Source organism: Myxocyprinus asiaticus, chromosome 16 (genome assembly GCF_019703515.2).
Source record: "Myxocyprinus asiaticus isolate MX2 ecotype Aquarium Trade chromosome 16, UBuf_Myxa_2, whole genome shotgun sequence".
NCBI classification, from domain to species: domain Eukaryota; kingdom Metazoa; phylum Chordata; class Actinopteri; order Cypriniformes; family Catostomidae; genus Myxocyprinus; species Myxocyprinus asiaticus.
The window spans coordinates 41,421,266-41,436,543 of NC_059359.1; the positions used below are offsets into that span (position 1 = coordinate 41,421,266).

The 15,278-nt window shown below is 37.3% G+C and overlaps 1 protein-coding gene across 4 annotated transcripts in view; it reads right to left on the reverse strand.

Annotated features, from left to right (window-relative positions):
- LOC127454373 (ADAMTS-like protein 4) overlaps window positions 1–15,278 on the reverse strand; it is a 98,735-nt gene that overhangs the window by 75,377 nt on the left and 8,080 nt on the right. For 3 of the 4 annotated variants that reach the window (XM_051721534.1, XM_051721533.1, XM_051721531.1), the window contains exons 3-4: window positions 12,328–12,905; window positions 10,709–11,387 (exon numbers count right to left, since the gene is read on the reverse strand). In XM_051721534.1, coding sequence (XP_051577494.1) covers window positions 10,709–11,387; window positions 12,328–12,905 — 1,257 coding nt within the window. The remainder of the gene's footprint in view (window positions 1–10,708; window positions 11,388–12,327; window positions 12,906–15,278) is intronic. The other variant, XM_051721532.1, reaches the window with a different exon arrangement.

Consider the following 15,278-nt stretch of genomic DNA (forward strand, 5'->3'; position numbering starts at 1 on the left):
CCTCCTCCTTGCCCGACCTTGAACTGTTACAGTGGTGCCGAAACCTGGGAGGGAGGAGGGATGCACTGTCGCGGAGTCCTCGCCGCTGCCATCCGCCAGGGGAGCAGCCGTGGCTGTCTGCCTGGGGAAGGAGGAACCGCTGCTGTCCGCTGAAGAAAAGGAGGAGCAGTTCCGTCCACCAGGGGCCTGAGGACTCGCTGCCGTCCACCAGAGGGCGGAGGAGCGATAGAGGACCGGAGGACAGCGCATCCAGGAGCCAGCGAGCAAGTTCTTCTCTCTCTCTCCTCTCTCTCTCTCTGTGTGTCTCTGCTCGCCCTTTTCCTCTCCCCATGCCTCCCCTCGTCTCTCCCCCAGGTTCACAGGAGGTGAGGTGGACCACCAGCTGACAGAACGGCCGGAAGGGCAGTGTCTCCCCTCCAGAGATGGGGGGAGGGGGTTAGTCAGACCACTGGTGCCCCAATCTGAATTGGGCGGGGGAGGAGTGTGATGAGGAGGAGGGCGTGGCCAGGCTGTGCTCGGCCGGCGCTGAATCAGCTGATCAGCAGGAGAGCGAATTAAAGGGGAGCCGGAGGCACCAGTTCGAGAGAGATGCACGTGGCCACGTTGCATGTGTGTCTGTGTTTGTTTATGTTTGTTTTAAGTTAAGTTTGACATTAAAACTTTATTTACTGTTCAGCTGGTTCCCGCCTCCTCCTTGCCCGACCTTGAACTGTTACAGAGGCATACAGCAAGTTGCTGGTTTAGGTAAATGAAGTAACCTCTTAGTTTAACTTCAGTTTAATGATGATATTTTAGGATATGTACAATACAAAACGAACAGCAACAGTTATCTAAAGAGTGTTTTATCCATCTACAGGATAGTATTTTAAACGATGCAGCGCATGCTTAACTTAAGCAGCTCCACGGTGGATTGACAGAGGTACAATTTCTACATTTTACAAGCATTTTAACATTGAGGAATTTTTGTTTAGTGGAGTTAGCCTGTGATTCTTTAGATTAATTTAAGGTTTTTTTTAAGGTTACTGTTGTATAATTTAACTGATAGACTTATATGCTATTTGTTTTTCCCCCATTCTAGAGAATATTGAGAGCTCAAAGGACTTGTTTGGACTAGTTTCCTGCCCTAGTTTGAACAAAATAGATGTATTTTGTTGTTCACATGGTACAAGTTTCCGAAGTAAGTAACAAGTGTGTGTGTGTGTGTGTGTGTGTGTACATGTTTATACTACATGTTGGGGACCAAATGTCCCCACACGGATAGTAAAACCTGAGATCACCTACATTGTGGGGCCCAGCCAGCAGTCCCCACGAGGGAAATGGCTTATACTAAACTATGTTTTTTTGAATATGTAAAAATGCAAAAAGATTTCTGTGAAGTTTAGGTTTAAATGGTAGGGTTAGGGTTAGGGGATAGAAATTATCGTTAGATCTGTATAAAATCCATAAAATGCATGGAAGTCTATGGAGAGTCCCCACAATGATATAAAAACAAGTTTGTGTGTGTGTGTGTGTGTATTAGAGCCCAACCGATATAGGATTTTTGTGACCGATACCGATTTTAGAGAGGGAAAATTCACAGATTACTGATATGTTGGCCGGTATATTAAATTTTTTAGCTGGAATGAAAACAGACCTTTTCTATGTGGATTTTTCACTGATTTTGCACTGATATGACTATGCAAATGTACTCAGAAGGCTGCTTTCTTAAATATTTTTATCAAAGAATATTTTACGTTATTATTATACATTGTCAACAAATTCTAGAAATGAACACTGAGAAAATAAAGAATAAATAAAAATACAATAAATAACTAAATAAACATCAGTATTACTGTTTAGTATCAGTCAATTGCTGACCATTAAAATAAAGAATAAATTAAAATAAAATAAATAGCTAAATAAACATCAGTACTGTTTAGTATCAGTCAAATGCTGACCATTAAAATAAAGAATAAATGAAAATAAAATAAATAGTTAAATAAACATCAGTACTGTTTAGTATCAGTCAAATGCTGACTATATTAATGCTGCCGAGTCAAGATAAAAGTGGCAGCGGTGTTACACCGTATTCTGCTATACAAGTTCAGGGGAAACTTTCAACGATGGAAAACCAGACTTTTAAATATTACATTTTATAAATGACATGACTGGAATTGTTTGGTTGAAGGGGGTACCAAACTGTGAATCCTGAACAAAACAGTTTGGTGAATACATGTTTACACATTAGCTTCCACTCAGCTGACAACAATGAAAGTAGCTACATGGTTAGCTAGTTAGCTATAAGCTCGTTGTCACGGAGATTAAAAGATGGACGTTGTTTATTTTACTTTCCAGCATTGCTTCTCACCAGCTAGGTAACAGCGTAGCGTGAAATCAACACTCAACAGACACAATCCACCACCGCACCATTGTCTGCTGAGCTGCAAAAAGATGCTCTCATGTTTACCTTTCAATCTGCTACATTACTGACTGCACTGACAAACTATAGCTGGCTAACAGCAAACAGACATGAGTGACATGGTTGTCAGGGACAGGGTTAGCGTTATATTAGTTATATTGAAAAGGGAAAATGATCGGGTCATTGTTTATTAACTTTCCAGTATGTATTTCACAAACTAGTTAACTTACTGAGACACCGTTGAACTCTAAATTCTGAAGCATTGTTTTCTGCATTATATGTTCTGAAAAAAAAAAAATTTTCATATAGGCGCATATCGGTTAAATATACGCAGACACCGATATACTTGATTGGCACAGTCTTCGCTGATGACTTTATATCTCGTCAGAAGGCATTGGAGTCAGAAAAGACTTCTGATGAACTTGCTGGGATTCTCTTGATTCGTTACTTAAAGGTATTATGGTCTTAGTTGTTTAATATTGCTCTGTGGTTCAACAGACCTTGATTTTACACAGAATAATTTGAACCTGTCCCAAACTTAAAGGGATAGTTTACTCAAAAATAAAGCCTCCCTCATGTCATCCCAGATGTGTATGACTTTTGTCTCCTGTACACAAAATTTTTTGAAATATCTTAGCTCTGTCGGTCCATACAATGCAAGTGAAAGGATACTAAAATTTTAAAACACCAAAAAGCCCATAAAAGCAGCATAAAAGTAATCCATACGACAGTGGTTTAATCCATGTCTTCAGAAGTGATATGATGGGTCTGGGTGAGAAACAGATCAATATTTAAGTCCTTTTTTTAACTATCACTTCAGAAGATATATATTTAACCACTGGAGTCGTATAGATTATTTCACCCAAAAATGAAAATTCACTCATCATTTACTCACTCTCATGCCATCTCAGATGTGTATGACTTTCTTTCTTCTGCAGAACACAAATCAAGATTTTTAAAAGAATATTTCAGCTCTGTTGGCCCATTCAATTCAAGTGAATGATAGTTGATAAAAGTAATCCATTCGACTCGAATGGTTTAATCAATGTCTTCTGAAGTGATCCAGTTGGTTTTGAGTGAGAACAGACCACAATTAAACCTCTTTTTCACAGTACATCTTGCCATTGCAATCTCTAAGCACAATCATGATTTGAAGCTCGATTATACTTCCTGGTGCTTAATGCAGCACTAGATGGCGCTTTAGGAAGTGTAATCGAGCTTGAAATCATGATCGCCACGGAGATCTATAGTGAAACATTAATTATATTTTGGTCTATTGTCATCTACAATAAAACCAACTGGATCACTTCAAAAGATATAGATTTAACTACTGGAGTCGTATGGATTACTTTTATGTTGCATTTATGTGCTTTTTGGAGCTTAGGTCTTGGTCCCCATTCACTTGAATTGAATTAACCTACAGAGCTGAGATATTTTTCTAAAAATCTTAATTTGTGTTCAGCAGGAGGAGGAAAGTCATACACATCTTGGATGGCATGAGGGAGAGTAAATGAGAGAATTTTCATTTTTGGGTGAACTATCCCTTTAATGGTGAGTGTACTGAAAACTTGTATTCACATGTTATGTTAGAATATGTTTATTTCATAAGCCCAGACAGAATCTGTGCGCACAGAAAACTCAACAGAATTGCAACATTTCTTATTTCTTAATTGTTCTACAAATTCCCCATCACTTGCATTTTGTTTATGAATAGTTTGGCTAATTGTGTGATGCTTTTAGCAACCATTAAGTGTACAGCGCTCTCAGGTTCACTTAACACATTTTACCATGTTTGAATTACCCAAAAAATGTGCTTGGAAAGTGCAAAAAATGTCTATAGATTCCATCTGGGCCTAAGCTTTCCTATCTTCAGACTATTGTGAAGGTTACAAAAGCTATGAATTTGGGTTGGGAACCAAAGGGTTTTAGATAATTCACAATGTTTAGGCTGAATAACACATTCAACATTTACTGTAACACTAGATTGACAATGTACTTTCAGGATCAACATAGTGTCCACATAAGTCGAACCACTGTGCTTCATGCACTTCCTGTGCTGCTGAGAGAACATAACTGATTCAAGTTAAATGAAAACCATTCATTCATGTTAAACTAACACCATTCATTCCAGTTAAATGAACACCATTCACTCATGTTAAACGAACAACATTCATTCAAGTTAAACGAACACCATTCATTCAAGTTAAACTAACACCATTCCTTCAAATTAAACGACCACCATGCATTCCAGTTAAACGAACACCATTCATTCATGTTAAACTAACACCATTCACTGAAGTAAAACGAATACCATTCATTCAAGTTAGATTTACATGGTCCGTTTTATTGGGTTTAAATTGATTCCGTTTTGTTAAGAGAACTTGTTTCAATCATGTGATACCACTGTCCATGAATGAATCATGTTCAGCCAAAGTGCTATTTTTTTAGTGTAGCATTATGAGACTAAAGTTATAGCATTATTAGAATAAAGTCGTAATGTTTTGAAAATAAAGTTGTAGCATTATTAAAAATAATGTTGCAGCATTATGAGAATATTAGTAGTAATGTTAAAAGAATAAAGTTGTAATTTTCCAAAAATAAAGTCGTAGCATTTCAAAATGTAATTCATAATATTATGAGAGTCATAAGGAAAGTAACATCAGAGTGATGTGGAGCACAAAAGAGATGATTTTGTGAATGTCTATCTGGTTCTTACTCCTAATTAAATTCAATATCCTACATAACCGCTGCAGTGTCCGGGTACTAATCTTGTAATTTTACGACTTTATTCTCGAAATATTTTCTTTCTATTTTTTTTTTTTTATTGTAACGTGGCACTAAAACGTTGTTATAAGGTAATGATAAGTAAATGATGACAGAATATTCATTTTTGGATGAACTATCCCTTTAAGAATTTTTTTAAAGCAACTGGGCACTGACTTGCAAACTGGAAAGGAAAAAACAGTCACAAACCTGCAAAAAAAATAAAATAAATAAATGCCACTGCTGCAGTAAACCTGCTCTATTCAAAAATGCAGTTCACTTGAATAATAGTTGGAAAGCACTTGTTGAAGACCCATAACTTTTAAGGCTTTAAAACTATTGACCAAAGAGCTGTGTCCCAGTAATACAAACATTGTAGCTTGTGTACATGTATCCAAGGCATTTCTAAATCCTTCCTTTGAAAAGTATGTCACTTGTGTTTGGTGTGTCACCCCACCAAACTTAGGAAACTGTTTAACCACATCAACTTTGCCCGCAGTTAAAAAATGACTAACTCTGTTTTTTGAGAGCTCATTCTGGGCTGCTGGAACGGCCTGGAGATGTATAATATTACTACCGCCCAGGCTGATCCTGGAAAGTTGGATTAAAGGGAAGAGGGTGATTTATGGTTTACTAAGAATTTGACCCTTGCCAACATTCAGGGGAGAGAGAACGAGGCAGAGTTCAAATGAAGTCGATCTGGAATTAAAGCTGAAGAAAAGGAGTGTTGTCGAGATTCTGAGAGAGATGGAGAGATGGATGAAGAACGGGCCTCTGGAAGAGGGGGAAATCCCTCTTCAATCAATCCCCATCGATGTGATAAATGCAATTAGGCCCTAGTGGGTAAGAAGTGTTTGATGCAGTCTGTCAAATAATCTGTTTTAATAACGATTGGCTGCGTTCATGTCAGATGAAGCACTTTCACCAAACTGTGGTTAAACTTGGGAGGTTTAGGCCTTGCAGAAGTATGCCAAACTTCAGGAGTCTTGTAACTGGGGACTTTCCAATGAGAAAATGTACCCAAAATCAGTGCATGTCAGTGTTTGTTTCACACTACACCACAATTTAACTGCAACAAATGTAAAGAAGAACAAGTTCACCTCTTATTACTCCTTCAACAATGAGTGACTAGTTAATGGTGCTTGTTAAGGCAGCGGTTCTCAATTTTTTTTGGTCACGTCCCCTTTGAAACTAGACGTAAAAGCACCATTATGTCTACTGAAGCCATTCAATAGCATTGTGTGAAGAACAGACCAAAATGAGAAGAGCTGTGCTATTTCTTTTTCTAAGGCTGCGTTCCATTTCAAATTTGTATGCCCTTTCCTCGCCAACTTCCCTCCATCTCATGGACTCAGAGGTATGTCATAACTTATGTTGCCAGTGCCCAATTCAGGTGGAAACTGTGCAATGGTTTTAAACGGAACGTCCTAATCAGTTGATCACTTCATCCGCTATGGAGCCACCATCACTCGTGCAATAAGGCTGATGTCATTTTGTGGAATTATTTGGTGATTTTTGTACCTGAGAAGACATAGGGCCCTATTTTAAGAGTGTAAGTGCAGCACTATGCGATACTTCATACACGCAGTCATTGGGCATGGCCATGATATTTTGGTATTTTCGTGCAGCATGCGCTAAGTCTAGGCGCAAGTGGGTTAGCAGAAATTGCGCATGGAAAGTGCTAATGGGTTGGCTCAAATGCAATTTAATTCTGAGGGTTTTCTCTGATAATTGCACCGTCTGCTTCCTATTATCTAGTTCATTCCCTGTCAAGCACCAGCAATATAAACAAACACAGCACATTTATAATTTTGAATATAAATTCGAATTTGGAGGTGTAAATGGGCTGTCTGAAATTAATTAAACAAATAGAAATATTACTTTTAATATAAATACGTATGTACATTAACTGCATCCTTGTATGTCAGGGATATTACTATGACAGTGATGCTCTCCTTTTATACGCATGGAAAATGTGGTTCTCGTTAGGATTTGGATTTATGCTCTGTTAAATTATAGAGAATTTAAGTATTATTAATCAAATGAATCTACTGACATACAAATCATGGCTAATATTAACAGTGATTGTATCGGCTTTCTAGGGTAGGCTGTGGATCGAGGGATTGTTTTTTTTTTTTTTTTTTTTTTTTGCCAAGGTGGAAAAATATTAATCCAAATTAGATCATAAATAAAAATTTATATATAATAATATTAATTGAAAAATAAATCATGACCTCTAGAAAATTTGTATTTTCAGAGTTTGGACATTAACTTTATCACCATCTGCTGGTGGAATCTTACATGGTAATTGCGTGTTGTGCTGGACCTAGCGCAATCACGAAAATAGGGCCCAACAAGAGTACGTTTAAAGTGAAGTGGAATGCAGCCTTAGTCATTTAACCTACGGTTTTCACACAGCAGATAAAATGGTCAAAAATTAGGGCTAAAGATTTAATGTATTAATTTAATGCGTTTAATTATAGTATTTTAAAAAATGCTTTAAAAATAATGAATGCAATTAATTATGCCCTCTGACCTGTAACACAAATTATGTAATTATTCCCCGTGGTATGTATTTTCCTACCATTAGAGCGACTCAAACGTTAAGTACATGTAACTTTGTGTTTTTACAAGCTGCATAAGCAGGGGGCAGTCAGCGCACCTCAACAAACCTCACAAACAGTGCAGCCAAAGAGTGAAAGTCGGTCACACAGGACAAGTTCTTGACTGCTGGACGAAGCATAACAGAATATAGGGGTCTCAAGATGCAATTTTGAAAGTTTTAAATATTTATAAATTGACACAGTGTCCTAAAAATGTACTTTTATGATGCTGAAAATCAGTGAGACGCTCAAATTATCCGTTTGAAGCTTATGTACATAAACCGACAATTGAAAATAGCACATATGGAATGCAAGAACGCATCCTGTGAGAAAAGACAGATTAATTAACTCAATTGCAAAGGCCAATGAGTCAATGTTCAATGACATGGGAATATAATAGGGATGTCATAAAATATCGATATATATCGATTATTGATTGGCACGTTATTTTATTGATATATTTTTGAGGCATTGATATTTTAAAATTAGCCAACATTTAATTAGAAGCCCAACTCGCATGATTTCCAATTCACTCAGTTGGCCTCTGTTTAACAGTCTGGAGTAATAGCACTGGAAGACCACAAGAGGAGGAGATAGCAGTCCAAAGTAACTAAGGTTTTTGTAATTCTTCAAGAATGAACAAAGTAACGTTGATTTTGCAGGTTGGTGAAACTGTGCAAAATGAAAAATTAGAAATGGCGATGTTTATTTTGCAATTTTTCTCTATGTAGCATTGAAAAGGTCTTTCTTTCAAGCTGTGAAACCACAAAACGACATACTTGTAAGTAAAAATAGGCTCTATGAAAGATACATGTTCACAATATATCATCCAGTTATACTAGAGTAAATAATCTTTGTCCTTTGATAATGATTTGGGTCTAATTTAATGGAAAACTATGCGAGTTGCGCTCCGTGGCACTTCAGAATGTTGATGCTGAGCATTGGCGGCGTGTTCGTACCTTTTGTAGAAAATAAGTAATTGTTTAAAATGTTAGAACGCGCCATGTCGTCCACTAGACGAGTCCGGTGTTTGACCCTATTTAATTTACCCTGCCACTCACATTTTAACAAAATTGTGTTGAGAAATATGTCTGAAGAGACAAAGATTATTGTGCAATGAGCAGCCCTATTTATATCTGAATAAAATACCGATATATACCGATAATCATCGGGAAAATCTTCTGATTATCAATGCATGAAAAAGGCATCGATCCCAAGCCTAGAATATAACAAACTATGTATTGATTTCTAAAGCCACTTTTTGTATTGTCTAATCCAAAACCCTACAAAAAAATACAATGAACTTACATTGAAGAAGGGACCCAAGCCATATATAAAGACCAAATTATAATAGTGACTATGTTGCGGTGTCTTTGGACTCAGTAAGAAATCACTCTGAACACATTAGCAACTATCCACAAAATAAGTTTTGACTTTTGAATGAACAATCACAGTTTCAGAAATTGTAAAAATCTAGTTCGTCATGAAACTTTGGTATTCAGGCATCATTTTTAAACACATTGATTTTCAGATGTAGCAGTTACATTTACATTTAGTCATTTAGCACAGGGGTCCCCTCGGGGGATACGGGGGTTCTAGGGGGTCTGCAGAAAAATAAATAAATGAATGAGTTTAAAAATGTAGAATTTTTTTTCACATTAATGAATTTGACATTATTACAGTTTCATTCTGCTTTCTAAAGACTGGTTGGAAATCATGAGATTAATCTTGATTATTTTATTCCATTGACAGCCGTAGTATTTATCGGTTTTTAGGTTTGTAATAAATATATATATATATACAATGTATATATATTTCTTAAACCTTTTTCTTGCTCACTGGGGATTGTATAGCCATATTCTCTGTAAATCTTTTTTGGAACAACATTTAATGTGAACGCTAAATACAAATACATTTTAAATTTAAGAACATTTTCTTTTTAGGTTTAAATGCAAAAATTAATAGTGAAAATAAGATAAGAAAAAATGCACTGCATCTTTTGGACATAATATTTTACAGAAAATATTTTAATCATACTGTATAAATTTGGTTTAAGTACAATGACAATATAAAAGCCAATTATTTAATTTCGCTAACATGTTATCTTTATAATATCACAGTATTTTTCTCACACAGTAAAACTGGGTCTTCATACATGAAAATATAAAGCTGCTTTTAGGACAGGGGTCCCTTCCTAAAATATCATCAAGGATATTATCATATTTGGGGGTCTTTGGCATTGAAAAGTTTGAAAACCCCTGATTTAGCAGACGCTTTTATCCAATGAAACCGAATGTAAAAAAAAAAAAAAAAAATTGGCATACAACAGTATCACACTGCCAACTACCAAGAGTATGCTAGAGTAGTAAAGAAGCTAGACCAGAGAAAGAAATGCAAAAAAAACAAAAAAACAATGCCATTCAGGTCATTATGATGTGAATGGTAAATATTTGGTATTAGAAAGATTAACGCAGCCTGAACCAGATTAAACCCTGATTAGCCCATTTACAAAGCTGCAGTTAAAGGGGCAGTATTCTACACTTTTTTGTTTTGGAATTTTATTATATTTTGCTTTAAGATTTATTTAGGAGACTTAGTTTTAATCGAGTTTTAGATTTTCAACACCATTTTACACCCTCTCCCTGACCCTTCCATTAAACAGGCAGTTTGTGCTACCTTTAAGACTGCTATATGCAAATGACTTCTGTTGTGACTGGCTAATCTCTCCATACCATTATTGATCACACTGTTTTTCATCAGGATGGGCCAAGTTGCTGAATACTGAGTAGGCATTAAAGGAAAAGTTCATCCCAAAATGAAAAGTTTCTCATCATTTACTCACCTTTATGCCATCTCAAACTTGTATGACTTTCTTTCTTCTGCGGAACATAAAATTACAATATTTAGATTTTTTGACTCTGCATATTTCCTGTTTGTTTCTTACCTGTAGACTGCACCTGCGGTACTCTTTGTCCTTGCCAGAGCATCTGTAGTTGCGGGGAGTCGCTGGGGGCATCCAGCCTCTCTCTGCTTCATTTCTGGGTGGCTGGGAGCCGTTCTGCAGGACCCAGGGTTCAGGGTTGGGGTTTGTGGGTGTTTGGAGGAGGGGTAGAGGCAGGCTGTAAGGGGGAGGGTCTCTGGGAGTGTTTGCTCGGTGGATAGTGTGTATGTATGAGTGTGGGACTTGGCGAGAAGTGTGGCTGTCACGAGCCGCGAGTGTCTGGCTTTGTCTCTGGTTCGAGGACTGGGAAAGGGAGATTCTTTCACCTTCCCTTGTTCTTTCTGCCCATCTGGGCGTCTCGCCGTCACTTGGTCCCTCAGCTGCAATATCACTGCTCTCCGTGTCTGTTGTCGTGGTAACTGCCTCTATCTCTATTTCTTTTTCTTTTCTCTTCTCTTTTAGTTCTTTGTTGATCTTGGCTGCCTCTGTTTGACTTTTTTCTACATCTCCCTCTGTTTTGTCTTCGTGTAAGATAGAATTAACGTCTATAGCATCAAGACTGTCTGTGGTGGTGGTGCTGTTGTGGCGGTGTGTGTGGCGCACATGCCGGTTTTGTCTGTGTAGGGGCAGAGAGAATGGGACCCTGCCATACCCAAACTGTCCAGGACGAATAGAACTAGACCTGCCGTGAGAGGAAGAAAAAGAGGGAGAGAGACTGAAAAATATGGAATGAGTATGCTAGGAATAAGGTTGCAAGATTTGGACAAAAACAATATTGCAATTACTTCAGAAAATATTGTGACTGCATTTTGTGCTGCGATATGATAAACCTTTAATACATTTCATGCAATTCTGCTGCAAGTATGTCAAAACAAAAAGAACAAATTGAAAAAAATCCAAATGAAAATGCAACTATCTAAAGCGATGCCTTTTGTCTCCAAATTAAGTCATGTTTTGAGCATGCTCTGCTACCAATTGAAAGAGTTACTCGTTAAAGGCTTAGTTCACCCAAAAATGAATATTCTCTCATCATTTACTCACCCTGATGCCATCCCGGATGTGTATAACTTTCTTTCTTCTACTGAACACAAACGAAGATTTTTAGAAGAATATTTCAGATCTGTAGGTCCTTACAATGCAAGTGAAAGGTGACCAAAATTTTAAAGTTCCAAAAAGAAGTTACATTTTGGTCTGTTTTCACCCAAAACTCTATTAGATCGCTTCAAAAGACATTGATTAAACCACTGGAGTCATATGGATTACTTTTATGCTGCTTTTATGTGCTTTTTTCGGAGCTTAAAAGTTCTGATCCCCATCCATTTGCATTGTAAGGATCTACAGAGCTGAGATATTCTTCTAAAATCTTTGTTTGTGTTCTGCAAAAGAGAGAAAGTCATACACATCTGGGACAGCATGAAGGTGAGTAAATTATTAAAGAATTTTCATTTTTGGATGAACTATTCCTTTAAGGGTGTTCACACTTGTTCTCTTTAATAGGACCAAACCTATTTCAGTGGATACAAAAGTGAACTAAGTGAAAAAGTATCCAGTTTACAGTTGCTGAATGAGCTATGCTTGTGTAAACAGGAAGGTCCATCCTAGTGGCGAACAATCCTGCTTACCTTCTTCTAGACGCTGGATCCCTATTGGTGGAAACTGACCTCCTGCTGCCAGTGCCAACAGCTCTTCCTCTAGCATGACTAGACGACCGTCCGGGAACTCTTCCATGCTGACTATACGGAAGTGAAGAGGACGAAGAAGATGAAGCAGGAAACGAAGGTGAACGGTAGACTGAAACTGGCTCCTGATTGGATGGGCCGAACTGCACTGGCCCGGAACCACCAGCTTCATTGCGGTAAAGGGGTAATCCAGGATTCTGATTGGCTGGGAGGGGTGGAGAATAAAATGGAGACCTCTCAGCAACTCCTGCTCCATATGGAGGGGGCTCGTTTCCGGGATACAAGGAGTTGTGGTAGGGTCTGACAGCGGAGATCACAGGGGTGTGGTTTGGGACACCTGGGGGCAGGTAAGCTGGTCTGTTCCAGATGAGGGGTGGGGTTTGGGGCGGTGGCATGCATTGTCTCCTCCTCTCAGACACACCCACTCCACAGCTCTGAGAACACTCCTCCCACTCACTCCAAGGTCCCCAAACCCCTTCAAGCCCCTCCTCCTCTGCCTGACGAGACTGCCGTCCAGACACCTGTCAAAAGGTCATAGAGTTTTTATAATTATGTTGGTCACACTTTATACAGTATTAGGTATCTTTAACTACTATGTACTAACATTAAAATACATACAATACAATGTATTTATCGTGTAACTACATGTTGCTCTGCAAAATTCTCACAAGATTCACATTTGCTGCTACTGAAGTTGAGGGTTAGGATTAGGGGTTAGGGTTAGGTTAGGTTTAGGGGTAAGGTTAAAAATGTAATTACAAATGTAATTAAATGCAGGTACTTTAAATGTAAGTACAATGCAACAACATATGTGAACTTAATAAGTACATTGTATCAAATGCTTAAGCACAAAATATATGCACCTAATATAAAGTGGGTCCATTATGTTCATGTTACATGTACAGTATATTTGTTGATATAATCTGTACCCAAAATGCAACATGCAGTTGTTTTCCTTGGCCAATGCTGGTATAATGCTGATATACAGTATAGTGCAATCATAGTTGGGAGGGTTACTTTAAAATGTATTTCAATACAGATTACAGAATACATGCTGTAAATGTTAGTTGTAACACATTCCATTTTATTCCGATTACTGAAGGCCAGTAACATAATCTAAATATTTTGGATAACTTCTTCAGCACTGGCATTTTTTTTGTTTTTCACTTGTTTTGACTATAGACAATATAATAGCAAGTGAGAAAAAAATCTGCCAGTACAGTAAGACAAAAAAACACATAATAAAAATTAATTCTCTGAAAAAAGCCTATTTAAAAAAAAGCCTATATATATATATATATATATATATATATATATATATATATATGTAAAACATGTTCTGTGTTTTCCCCTGTCTTCTAGACTCTTATTTTGAATTAGCCTTCTGTACTACTGAAGCCCAGTCATCATCCTCACCTGTCCCCCATCATTGTGTTCAGCTGTTTTATGTTTGCCTTCATTTGTGCCCCTTTTTATACCTTCATGTTTGTTCTTTGTCTAGTCTTGTCCATAGCAGCAGTGAAGCTAACTTGCTCCTTTGTTTTTTCCAAGCCTTGTGCTATTTGTATTTTTATATTCTTCTTCATTAAAATACTGCATTTGGGTTCAACCAGCATCTCTCTCCTGGTTCATTGCATTACTATATATATATATATATTTTAGAGGTGGGGGAAAAAATCGATTCACAGATGAATCGCTATTCTATCTTCTACCGATTCTAATCGATTCACAAATTTCAAAAATCTATTTTCTACATTAGTTAATAACGTGATGTTGTTGGAATAAAAAGGCCGGAAGTCTACTGCGAGAGCAGTGCAGCAACCGAACAGTTAAGAGAGTGCACACCTCATGCTGTGAGCAGGAAGTGCAGCAGCAGTGGAGTATCTGCGAGCAATGGAGGAGGAGGAAAAACAAATACATCCTGCCCCATTTTCAGCGAGGGCAAGCGTTTGGACAAATTTTGGATTTTATAATCTCCAGGTGAAGGGATTACCCCTACAGCGTAATTGATAATGAAGGCTTTCGGTACATGATCGACACAACTGAGCCCAAGTATAGCATACCATCCCATCTGCTTTTTACTGAGAAAGTTGTACCTCAGATATACCAAGTGACAAAGATTTGATTCAGTGGGATTTTTTTCTTCGAGACCTATTAAACTGTCTACTGCAGTCAAATAGGAAAAGTAACACAAAACAGCAATCTACAATCAAATCTATGCATATATCGAATCGAAATTCGATTCAAAATCGAGAATCGTGACCCCAAGAATCGAATCGAATCATGAGATTCCAAACGATTCCCAACCCTAATATATATATATATCCATAAATCTTTGTGCCAATATCAAAAGTCTTCCTTTTGATTTGACGTAGATTTTCTTGATAGATTTAATTATAAAATATAATCACGCCTGGTAACAGGTGCATGTAAAAGGGCTATAAATAGCGTTTTAGCCTAGCATAAAGCAAAATGTTCAAATGAAAATGTACATAAGGTTAACCCCACAGAGTACACAATGACATTGTTTTCTGATTGTATGTTGATTCTGTTCATAGAATAAGGCAATCTCTTCAGTAATCAAAATACTTTTTGAATGCACTGTATTCTGACTGCCAGCTATTTAAATTGTAACTGTAATGGAATACAGTTACTAATATTTAGAATTTAAATATGTAACTCTGTTACATGTGTTCCGTTAGTCCCTAACTCCAAGAATGATGTACAGTGTACTGTATGTAAGGCACAAGAGATGCACATTAAATTGCTGTAATTAAATAAAAATGTACAGTATTTTCCAAAACATTTACTAAATTATTTGTATTTGTATATTAACTTGTAACGGCCAAACAAATTTTGGAATTGCACAAAAGTAAAAGTAAAGTGAATCTGGA